Source organism: Ranitomeya imitator, chromosome 3 (genome assembly GCF_032444005.1).
Source record: "Ranitomeya imitator isolate aRanImi1 chromosome 3, aRanImi1.pri, whole genome shotgun sequence".
Taxonomy (NCBI): Eukaryota; Metazoa; Chordata; class Amphibia; order Anura; family Dendrobatidae; genus Ranitomeya; species Ranitomeya imitator.
Genome location: NC_091284.1, coordinates 820968870 through 820981666, shown reverse-complemented (window position 1 = coordinate 820981666; position 12797 = coordinate 820968870). Strand labels below are relative to the sequence as shown.

Here is a 12797-nt window from a genome sequence, read left to right as displayed (position 1 = left end):
CATGACAATGATCCAAAGCACACCGCCAGGGCAACGAAGGAGTGGCTTCATAAGAAGCATTTCAAGGTCCTGGAGTGGCCTAGCCAGTCTCCAGATCTCAACCCTATAGAAAACCTTTGGAGGGAGTTGAAAGTCCGTGTTGCCAAGCGAAAAGCCAAAAACATCACTGCTCTAGAGGAGATCTGCATGGAGGAGTGGGCCAACATACCCACAACAGTGTGTGGCAACCTTGTGAAGACTTACAGAAAACGTTTGACCTCTGTCATTGCCAACAAAGGATATATTACAAAGTATTGAGATGAAATTTTGTTTCTGACCAAATACTTATTTTCCACCATAATATGCAAATAAAATGTTAAAAAAACAGACAATGTGATTTTCTGGATTTTTTTTTCTCAGTTTGTCTCCCATAGTTGAGGTCTACCTATGATGTAAATTACAGACGCCTCTCATCTTTTTAAGTGGTGGAACTTGCACTATTGCTGACTGACTAAATACTTTTTTGCCCCACTGTATATGGTGGTATTATATGGACACTATATGGGAGTTTTATTTATAGGGGTTTTCTAAGGCTGGTTTCACATTTGCGTTTTTTGCCACTGCGTTTTAGCGCAAAAAAAAGCATGCGTTTTTTTTTCTATACTTAACATTAAAAACACATGCGTTTTTTTGCATGCGTTTTGCCGCGTTTTGACGACACATGCGTCGTTTCTATGCTTGCGTTTTGTTGCGGAAATGCAACATGTAGTAATTTCTAGAGGCTTTTTTTGCCGCAAAAAAACCGTATTGCTGTCTATGTAAACGCATGCGTTTTTAAGCACATGCATTTTCTTGCGTTTTTAAACTCATGCGTTTCAATAGAAAAACACAAGAACACACACTGATAAGCCACCCCCCAACCCTAACCCTAACCCTAAAGGTATCCTAACCTTAACCCTAACTCTAACCCTAGGGATCCTAACCCTAACCCTAACCCTAGGGATCCTAACCCTAACCCTAACCCTAGGGATCCTAACCCTAACCCTAGGGATTTTAACCCTAACCCTAACCCTAGGGATCCTAACCCTAACCCTAACCCTAGCTATTTCTGTTTATAGTGGGTTTTCTAGTTGATTTTGATGATTGGCAGCTGTCACACACTTATCATGCGTTTCAAAAACGCAAACGCAGGAAAAAACGCATGTAAACGCGTCAAAATGCCGCGTTTTTTTTACCACATGCAAAAACGCATGCGTCTAAAAAACGCAGCGTTTGCACGCGTTTACATGCGTTTTTTTCACCACCTGCATTTGCGTTTAAAACGCTGCGTTTTTAAACGCAAATGTGAAACCAGCCTTAGACTCTCAAAGAGCAAATGGGATGGTTAACAAATCCCTGCCCTCCAGGGCTGTTACTCCAGTGTTTTATTCCCAAACTGGAAATGATGACGTTCTATCCACGACTCGTTTAACTGTTGTGGTCACTGATTGGCTGCAGGGTCAGGTGATTGCTGGACAGGATCATTACTAGGCTCGGAACAGACGGGAATAGCAGCAGCGGTACATATAAACTGTGTGCATTATATCCAGTTTTTCAAAGTAGGAGAAGAAATATTTCCAAAATTGTGGCTCATGGTTCCTGTACAAGTGCAGAAATCTCCTGAAAGATTAATAATCTCCTTCTTTATTTTCACATTCCTTTTTTTTTTCTGTTTTGTTGTATTTGTTGACATTTTTTCTGACAAATTCTTCAAAATTTGTCGCAACAAAGAAAAAGTTGCACGCAAATAAGTAGCTGCACATCTGATATCATAAAAAAAATGAAGGAAAACCTAATAAAGAGGCAGATTAAAAACTACCAAAAGGTTGGAGACTCGAAATGTTAGCCCCAAATATTTATGGGCCAAGAAACTCCCTCCACGAAAAGATGAACAGCCTATAGGATGCAAATCTGAAAAAAGAGAGTAATAGAGATCACGTAGGAATCGCCATAGAAATAAAAGGTATATGTCACAATACAGTAAGAAAGATAAAAGGAAATCGGTGCATAAAGACTAGTAAAAACAGGAAAACTACTAACAAAATATTATAAAAAAATATATCCATGACATAATTACGGAGTATCTGCCAAATGACAAAATTACGGAGTATTTGCCAAATGCAAAATGTGATATAAAGCATGCATCCAAATAATAGTGTGGGGGAGACGTTACCCTGAGTGTATCGCCATTTCAAGACAACTTCCTCAGGGGTGTTTTCTTAAAAATGGCAAACGTGGTTGACGATTTTTTTTTGCAAAATAAAAAATGCTCTTCATTTTTCTCTTTCAGCTTTTTCTGCTATTTTTTGTTTATTGCAAAAATTGCAAGTCCTGCTAAAATGTCAAAAATATTGCGGAGATGGGGACGAGGGTAGAGAGCGATTAAATCAGACGTACATAAAAGCGCTATGGAGGTAGAGGGCACTGACGTACATTTGTGCAAAAAGTTGTAATTGATGCATCAGCTGAAAACATCTGAAAATGACGAATATAAAAAACAAACAAAAGAGCGCATAAAATAAACGTGAAAAGGGACAAATTAAAAGAAGAGTAAGGTACAAATGCAAAACAGGAAATAAAAAACCCACCAAAGACTGGACAAAAAAGGCGCTAATGCAATAATGAATCGACCCTAAATCTTTGTACGCCATTTACTTGCCGCATCCACTCGATCTGAATTAAAATTCGAGGCTGTAGTTAGTTGATGACTTGCAGATGTAGCAGTGCGGATCTCATGCGCGGCGCACTTCATACTGGTATTGCAGTGTGTTATATTGATTTCACATGGGATGGCAGGTAAATTTATCTCTTGCTCAAGTAATGCAACCTGAAAGGGTTAATTGGCAAATCCAACTCTGCCACATCCTTAATTCCAAAATCAAGCCTGGAGGTTCTACCCTGTAATTTTCCCACTTTCTACTCCATGGGATTTCCCTCATATAGCTACATAGAAACACCTGAGTGAGATCAAGCATTACAAAACCAAGGAGGGCCCGAGGAAGGGGGTGCACCCGGTGCAGATGTGGACGGCTGTTGATGTAACGGAATCTTTTTGCTCCAGGTCGGAGGATTGAAGCCTTTTGATCATTAATTACTTGTTTAGTCTCTGGCTACATTTGATTGGATGTAGCGGCAGAAATTATATGTCACATTTTGTGAACAAGAATTGGGCTTTTTTATACATATGTGTAAATTAAGGGGAAGTAGTAATGTGGCCCAAACCTGCTCTGTCATGCTAAATCAAGCCCCTTCTTATCAAACTAGCCCCTTCATGCCAAACCAATCCCATCAGCCCAAACCAGTGCTGTCATACCAAACCAGCCCTATTATGTCAAACCAGCCCCTTCTTGTCAAATCAGTGCATCATGTCAAACCAGAACCTTCATGCCAAAGGCACCTTCATGCCAAACCAGCCCCGAAATACCAAACCAGAGATGTCATGCCAAACCAGCACATTCATACCAAAGCAGCCTTGTCATGTCAAACTAGACCTTTCATGTCAAACTAGACGCTTCATGCCAAACCAGTGCATCATGTCAAACCAAAACTTTCATGCCAAACTAGCACTTTCATGCCAAATCGGATTCTTCATACCAAATCAGCCTTGTCATGCCAAACCATCCCCGTTATGTCAAGCCAACTCCTTTATGACAATCCAGCCCCGTCATTCCAAACCAGACCGTTCGTGCCCAACCAGTCCATTCATGCCAAACTAGCCTTGTTCTGTCATACCAGTCCCCTTCATACCAAACCACTCCCATCATGCCATACCACACCCATCATGCCAAACCTGCTCCTTCAAGCCAAACCAGTCTGGCCACACAAATCCTTTATGCTAAACCGGTCTATTCATGCCAAACTAACCTTATTTTGTCATGCCAGCCCCACTTCATGCCAAACCCGCCCCACCATACCATGCCAGACCTATCCTGCCAAACCAGACCCATCATGCCAAGCCAGATCCTTCACACCAAACCAGCCTCTTAATCCAACCATAGTGGCACAGCGGTTAGCACTGTTACTTTGCATATCTGGGGTCCTGGATTCAAATCCCACCAAGGACAACATCTGCAAGTGTTTAAGTTCTTCCCAGTGTTTGCGTGGGTGTTCTCTGGTTTCCTTCCACACTCCAAAGACATACTGATAGGGATTTTAGATTGTGAGCCCCAATGACAATGAGGACAATGATGATGATGTCTGTGAAGTGCTGCGGAATTCATGGCGCTATATAGGCAAGTAAAATAAATAGCCCAGCCTTGTCATTCCAAACCAACCCTTTGCCAAATCAGACTCTTTTATGTCTATCTGGACCCTCCTTGTCCCAAATGAGTCCTGTCATGCCAAATAAGACCCTCCAGGCAAAGCCAGACCCTTTTTATCTCTGAAAAAACCTTCTTCCACAGCCCAATTCACCTACCTGCCTCTATTTGTAATGGGATGCCAACAGTTCTGAATTTGCCAGGACTATCCAGATTTTTTTATAATAATCCTACAAAATTTGAGATGTTAATCCAAAAAAAGGTTTCAGGGCACGAATGAACAACAGGACCTAAACTTCCCGACATCGCCAACATCAGTGATAGTAAGAAGAGATGAGCAAATCTACCTAAATTTGTTTCAGGCATAAAAAAAAATTATACTTGCCTGTCTGTGGCCAGCCCATTATCTGTCCTGCCCCTGCAGCGCCCCACCTGATCTTCTACAGTCTTCAGATCGGTATTCAGATCGGTCTTCCATTTGGATTACGACCCTGATCTTCTGGAGCTGACTCACACCTCATTTGACTATGTGAGACCTAATAAGTGCCAAAATATCCAAAACCGAAGACCGAGGAGAAGACCAATACAAAGACCAATCTGAGGTGACGGGAGGTCTAGGCGTGACATTGCGGCAGCAGGACAGATGAGGGGCCAGCCTAGGACCGGGGAGTATAAGCCTTTATTTATGGCGGCCATCTGGATTTGTGCGAATCAATTTGTTAAAAATCGATATGCTCATCCCTATTGGTAAGTATGGGTGAACTTGACATCACATATTCTGGGAGTAAATTTCCCGTAGACCACCTTATTATCCCCCGGAAACCACCAGGAAAGAACTAAGGAGCATTCCCAGAAGGTTTCCATACCCGAAAGCCAATTGTGCTTTTGAGTGGGTATGGAACAAGGCGTCGATGGAAAAATCAAAAATGGATGTGACCACCAGTGAAAACTTTCTAGCAACCTCTAACTTCAAAAGTCAGACAGTATAGGTGGTCATCTTGTAGGCAATAAAAGAGAAGCCTGATCCATTATTTTGTGATGATGGTCATATTATCTGCTGTATAGTACCATGTATTATTATGTTCCTTCACATAAGTTTATTATCATTACTAGGCCTCATTTATCAAACATGTCTAACAGTAATGCTGTCATTGTTACCCTTAGCAACCAATCAGAGCTCAGCTTTCATTCTACCAAAGCAGTATAAGAAATGAAAGCTGCGCTCTGATTGGTTGCTACGGGCAACAAAGACTGTCTTAATATTACATTTGATAAATGAAGGCCGCGGTTGCAAATTTCCTCTTTTTCTATTGCTTTCAGTGCGGTACATGTAATAGAATGAGTAATGTCGCCCCGAGGATGCTGAACCGCTACATACAGAACATATTTGAGGAATTATGTTGATGCATCGAGGGGATTGCAGTCTGCTTATAATGTACCATGCACAGTCCAGCCGTTACTGATCACCAGATGATGGCTGCCTAATATTAGTTTTTATATGTCATTTTCCAAGAATGGAATAAAAAAAAACAAAAAAAAGTATCCCAAGAAAAGTACAGAACAGCCCTAGTGTCACATTTTTTCCCAGTTGGGGGCATTATTACATAGGTGGAGATACCGCCATATAAAATGTACATAGAGGAAAGCCGAAAATGGATTTGTGCATTGCCCTGTATTCACACAACGGAAGGAGCTAATAAAAGGCCGCAGTATATATATATATTTTTAGATATTACATGATGTTTAGCACTCTATGGCGGTATTATGTGGGCTGACTATGGCGGTGTTATCACAATAGGATAGCATTGTGTTAGCTGAAATTACCAGAAAACCTTGGCCGTATTTTGCTAATTTCTCATCCCAGCCCAATAGGGCAAACATGGAGCGGACAAGGCAGGAACGAAACAAAATGTAAAAGCCGAATATGATACGGACAGATTTTTATTTTTAAATTGGAAAATCCCTTTTAGGGGCTGATAAGCTGCGGGTATTAGATCCGGCTGGAAAATCCTCGGTGTATTCTTTGCGAATAAGAGTCTCAACCATAAAAAATCTGCAGCGGAAATTCACCTGTGCTGCAGATTTTCACTGCTTTTTTCACACAGGGCCAGATCCTGTCCGGCTTTATGTGACCGGTGAGGTTCTTTTTGCTTTTTTTAATTTTTTCCTTGTTGCCTTTCAAAAGTTGTAATTTTTTACTTTTCAATTGAATTTTTTTTTTTGTGGTACCAGATTTTATCCTTACTATTTTGGGGTACACGGGACTTTCTTCTGCAATAACACTTTTTTTCCTTTTAAATATTATCTGACATGCTGTATAATATCAGCATAAATCATATACCGCATACCAGATATGCCATAATTTTTAATGTGTTCTGGCAAAAGGTGGGGGTGAGGGATGGTTTGAATTTTTAGTTTTTTTCTCCATTTATCTTCTAAATATATTTTATATTTTTTTGTTTCCATTTTTTTCATTGATACCCCCCCCCAGGGAACTTTTAGTAAATATTGCAGTGTATTGTAAAAACATAGCAGACATCAGACCATGACAATACCATCGGCACCCCACAATCATACCTTGGGGAGTGAAGGAGGGTAATTGAAAAGCATACCTTCCCCTTTTTTCAACCACTTAGATGTCGCTGACATGATTGACAGCGGCGTCTAAGAAGTTGAATTGCTGCAATCGGAGCTAGGTCTCGTCACCGCATTTATACTCCTGTGCTCGCTCCGTACACGCGGTGCCACATTTGCCATACAAATTAGAACCTGAGAAGTGGGCACCGACCATTGATAGGGTTCACAGGGCACTGGCGTTATCCCTGATTTTATCCACTGCATTTATTCAATTAAATCTTCAAGACTTGTCAAGTCAGACAGATGTATAAATCGGACCGAGATCTGAACGCAGTGCCTGGACTGGCCGGCAGCTCTCCCTGCCCGAGTAAATCGGACCAAGATCTGAACGCAGTGCCCAGACTGGCCGGCAGCTCTCCCTACTCGAGTAAATCGGACTGAGATCAGAACGCAGTGCCTGGACAGGCTGGCAGCTCTCCCTACCCAATTAAATTGGACCAAGATTAGAACGCAGTGTGCTGACTGGCCGGCAGCTCTCCCTACCAGGGTAAATTTGACCGAGATCAGAGTGCAGTGCCAGACTGGCCGGCAGCTCTCCCTACCAGAGTAACCAGAGTAAATCGGACTAAGATCAGAATGCAGTGCTGGACTGGTCGGCAGCTCTCCCTACCCAAGTAAATCGGACCAAGATCTGAACGCAGTGCCCAGACTGGCCGGCAGCTCTCCCTACCCGAGTAAATCGGACCGAGATCAGAACGCAGTGCCCGGACAGGCTGGCAGCTCTCCCTACCCGATTAAATTGGGCCAAGATTAGAACGCAGTGCGCTGACTGGCCGGCAGCTCTCCCTACCAGAGTAAATTTGACCGAGATCAGAACGCAGTGTCAGACTGGCCGGCAGCTCTCCCTACCAGAGTAAATCGGACCAAGATCAGAACGAAGTGCCAGACTGGTCGGCAGCTCTCCCTACCCAAGTAAATCGGGCCAAGATCGGAACGCAGTGCCCGGACTGGCCGGGAGCTCTCCCTTACCAAGTAAATCGGACCAAGATTGGAACGCAGTGCCCAGACTGGCCAGCAGCTATCCCTACCCGAGTAAATCTGACCAATATTGAAACACAGTGCTTGGACTGGCCGGCATCTCTCCCTAGCCAAGTAAATCGGACCAAGATTGGAACGCAGTGCCCGGACTGGCCGGCAGCTCTCCCTACCCGAGTAAATTGGACCAAGATCGGAACACAGTGCTTGGACTGGCCGGCACCTCTCCCTACCCAAGTAAATCTGACCAAGATTGGAATGTAGTACCCGGATGGGCCGGCAGCTCTTCCTACCCGAGTAAATCTGACCAAGATCAGAACGCAGTGCCCGAACTGGCCAGCAACTCTCCCTACCCAAGTAAATCGGACCAAGATCAGAAAGCAGCGTCCGGACAGGCTGGCAGCTCTCCCTATCTGATTAAATCGGACCAAGATAAGAGCGCAGTGCCCGGATTGGCCGGCAGCTTTCCCTACCCAAGTAAATTGGACCGAGATCAGAATGCAGTGCCAGACTGGCCAGCATCTCTCCCTACCCAAGTAAATCGGATCAAGATCAGAACGCAGTGCCGGACTGGCCAGCAGCTCTCCCTACCCAAGTAAATCCGACCAAGATTGGAATGCAGTGCCCGGACTGGCCGGCAGCTCTCCCTACCCGAGTAAATTGGACCAAGATATGAACACAGTGCCAGGACTGGCCGGCAGTTCTCCCTACCAGAGAAGATTGGAACGCAGTGCCCGGACAGGCCAGCAGCTCTCCCTACCTGAGTAAATCGGACCAAGATCTGAAAGCAGCGCCCGGACAGGCTGGCAGCTCTCCCTACCTGATTAAATCGGACCAAGATAAGAACGCAGTGCCCGGATTGGCCGGCAGCTCTCCCTACCCAAGTAAATCGGACCAAGATCGGAGCGCAGTGCCTGGACTGGCCGGCAGCTCTCCCTACCCGAGCGTCTCAGCTGCATAGGAATACAGGAAGTTGTCACGCATCTGACTGTATCCTTACACTGCAAATGAAAATTCACAGCAAAAATCCACCAATCCACCCTGTTCTATATAAAGAATAATACGTGCGTTAAATCTGCAATGGTTTCACAGCCTTTTGCATATTTTCCTACAGAATTTGTGGAATACCGCCCACGGGAACAAAGCCTAAAAGAAGATAAGTCTAGTAAATAAGACTGCAAAGTTTAACATAAAAGTATAGAAAAGGTTAAAAAAAATAGATTACAAAAACATGAAGAGAAAAATTATAAATGCAAAAGATATGTAAAAAAAAAGTGAATTCAGCTCGTACCTGCACATGATCAGCGCTGCTATCCGTTCTCTGGATGAAACGTTTCTGAGATCAGCTGAGTAACAGAGATAACAAGTGAGCTCGGACTGGCCCCCCAGTGCTTATGAGTGGTCTCCCCGAGCAGCCACACTCGGCGGCAGCCATCATCATCATCCCTGTGACTCGCCCCCCAGGTTATCTCATTATTACGTATCTGCAGTTTATACAATGAGCTGGGAATTTTTCCTCCTTCCATCGTGTATACTATTTATATCACTGATAAAAGACCGAATGCCTGGAGCTGATACATTGCCCTTCACTTTCACTATGTCGTAAAATATACACAGCCTCCCTGTCACGTGACTTCAGTGATGCACTAAATAAAATAGCAGAATAGTGAGTGCAGCTCTGGGGTATAATACAGGATGTAACTCAGGATCAGTAATGTAATGTATGTACACAGTGACTGCACCAGCAGAATAGTGAGGGCAGCTCTGGAGTATAATACAGGATGTAACTCAGGATCAGTAATGTAATGCATGTACACAGTGACTGCACCAGCAGAATAGTGAGTGCAGCTCTGGAGTATAATACAGGATGTAACTCAGGATCAGTAATGTAATATATGTACACAGTGACTGCACCAGCAGAAAAGTGAGTGCAGCTCTGGGGTATAATACAGGATGTAACTCAGGATCAGTAATGTAATGTATGTACACAGTGACTGTACCAGCAGAATAGTGAGTGCAGCTCTGGGGTATAATACAGGATGTAGCTCAGGATCAGTAATGTAATGTATGTACAGAGTGACTGCACCAGCAGAATACTGAGTGCAGCTCTGGGGTATAACACAGGATGTAACTCAGGATCAGTCATTTAATGTATGTACACAGTGACTGTACCAGCAGAATAGTGAGTGTAGCTCTGGAGTATAATACAGGATTTAACTCAGGATCAGTATTGTAATGTATGTACACAGTGACTGCACCAGCAGAATAGTGAGTGCAGCTCTGGAGTATAATACAGGATGTAACTCAGGATCAGTACAGGATAAGTAATATAATGTATGTACACAGTGACTGCACCAGCAGAATAGTGAGTGCAGCTCTGGAGTATAATACAAAACTTCTGGTGGTCCCAAACTTCTTCCCATTGAGGATTATGGAGGCCACTGTGCTCTTAGGAACCTTGAGTGGAGCGCCCCCAAACACAGGGCCGCGGGTTACTCGGTACCGGACCTCTGTGTCTCGGTGCTGGGGTTGTCACGGTGGCTGGACCCGGTCTGTGACCCTGATAAGGGGCGTCCAATGAAAGGGGTGATGTTAGTTTGTCAAGGGTTCGTGACGCCACCTGTGGTATTCGGTCAGGGTGACCGACGCTGCTTAGGGGTCCGCTGGGGTGATGGAATGGCAGCTAGATGGTATTCCTTCCCACAGGTGAAGTATATCCCCAGGGCTTCCCAGTAGTGTAGGTGGCGATGGCGTGAGGCACAGTTAATAATGAGGACACAGGGTTGCAGTCTCTTTACCTTTTACTGAAGACTTCGGGATCCGCAATCCAGAGCACTGCTAACAGGGCTGTCTGAGACCGGCCGGTCCGAAGGCACATCCAGAGTTCCCTTTGCAGGTGGAAATCAGTGCCTACCACTAGCACCTGTGTGTTGTAGTTCTTCCCTGCTGAGCATTCGGGATAGCCCTCACAACTCTCATGTTCGTTCTCTCTCTCTCTCTCTCCGTCCCCCAAGTTTATCTGGATAGGATGCACCCGTTTAACGGGAAGGCTCGGAGCTATTCTGGGACCCTAGAGACGCCCCTCTCCACGCTTGCCCCCTATGTCTTCTTAGGTGATGTAAGGTAGACAGCCAACCTATAATCAACTGTCCTGCGGTATTTGAAGTAATGCTTGAAGTCAGTTACTCCCTCGGTGTTCCGGCCACCGGCTACGCGCCTCAGTAGGATGTTGCCGTTCTCGGGGCACGACTCCTACTGGCTCTCCTTTGTGCTTTGATCTCGTTTCTCACTTTTCCACATTATCCTTCTCTTCGTGTCCTTCCTTGGGATACCGCCGCAAGGTAGTGCAGGCGCGGTTCCCTCACTCTCTATCCTTTCTGCTATGCCTCTGTCAGGAACCTACCCCTGACAGGTCCTCCTTGGACCTCTCCCAGGCTGCGTTCTGTTCTAACTTCCTATCCAACCCCCAGTTTTACCAGTGTGAGGAGTGGCCTAATACATAGTGCCTTTTGCTCCCCCTGGTGGCCGGAGTGTGAAGTGTAATGTGTGACTGTGATACCTGGTCAGGTGAACTCCTTTAGTGCAATCAGACATAACATCACTCCCCTTAGTGGCAGAGCGACATTACTGCAACGACCAGGACTCTGGGGCGCTGCATGAGTACTGCAGAAATTCTGTTTTAACCTTGGCCAGATCTGTGCCTTGCCACAATTCTGTCTCTGAGCTGCCCCCCCCCCCCGGTTAAATCCAGTACTACCGGACTGGGAAAAGAAGAACAACAATACATGTTAGGAAAAAGACATACAAAATTTTGAAATGCTTTGAACAATGTAAACATTATAATACTTCCCTTTATGGGAGGTGAGGTCACTTGAACGTTACAAACAGAAACATGTTTAAATATTTTAAATAACATTCTATTCTATAGACTATAAATAATTTCCTATTACCCAGCCAGGTATTCTACTAAGTGAAAATCTTTGAACAATAATTTAACTTCTCCTTTAAGGGCGTATAAGCTGAACCCACTAAAGGCTTACTATAAAACATTACAGTACAAATCTAACATTTTCTTTATTTCTTCTAACTTCACACAGATGCAGGACCGCCTGGCTATTCGTCCGGGACTACTGCCTCTCTTCTTCTTGGTTCACAGCCACCATCTCTCTATGGTTCTCAGACTCACTAACCTGTACGGGTTCACTTTCTAGCTCTCTAGCTACATGGCATCTACTATGCAAACATTATCACTATCTTACTACTTAAGGCATCATTATCAAAAAGCAACAAATAACATTCCCTTTAAGAGGGGAAAATCAGTCTTCTGTGAGGTAGTGCAACAATCAAGTCACTAAGGAACTGCAAGACTCAAGAAACTTCCACGTTGTCATCAGGAATCATTTCTTCGCAAAGTCTTCTTTCCTTGTAAAAGCAGTAGGGAGCACCTTTAAGAAGGTGCAAACTATTTACAAAACCAGTTCGGGAATCATTCACCGTCCATGATTTGGCAGTCTTTTGAAACACTGATAACTTTGTACAAAAGAAAACATAAAACAATAGGGATCCCGGGTCAACAAAGGGATCCCTTTAAGAAATAACCCAGGACGGGTTTAGGGCAGCAAAAGCAGGAAACAGTTAACTATATACAGTTTCGGTTTTCCGAGGTTTAGTGCTGGAACTCAGAGGGTAGCACTGGTCGGGGTAGCCCAGCTGGATACTGGCGGCTACCAGGTGCTACGTAAGGGGCTCCCTCACTCGACACAGGAGTCTGTGTACCCACAGTTCTTCGCTTAGGAGCAGCTGGAGCACCAGTCGTCACGGCAGTCGACTCCCTGGCAACTACGGTGGTAGTCGTGGTGACGGTGCAGGTGGCGGCCCGGACAAATATTCCTGTCGGGATGACGACGG

General features: G+C 44.5%; 1 protein-coding gene across 1 annotated transcript in view; it reads right to left on the bottom strand.

Moving 5' to 3' along the window:
• The window catches only part of LRRC32 (leucine rich repeat containing 32), a 188561-nt gene extending 179339 nt beyond the window's left edge, over window positions 1-9222 (bottom strand). Inside the window, exon 1 of the mRNA XM_069759380.1 lies at window positions 9181-9222. Within this exon, the coding sequence (XP_069615481.1) occupies window positions 9181-9188 (8 nt within the window). The 5' untranslated portion in view covers window positions 9189-9222. The remainder of the gene's footprint in view (window positions 1-9180) is intronic.
• Between the last annotated feature and the right edge of the window lie 3575 nt (window positions 9223-12797).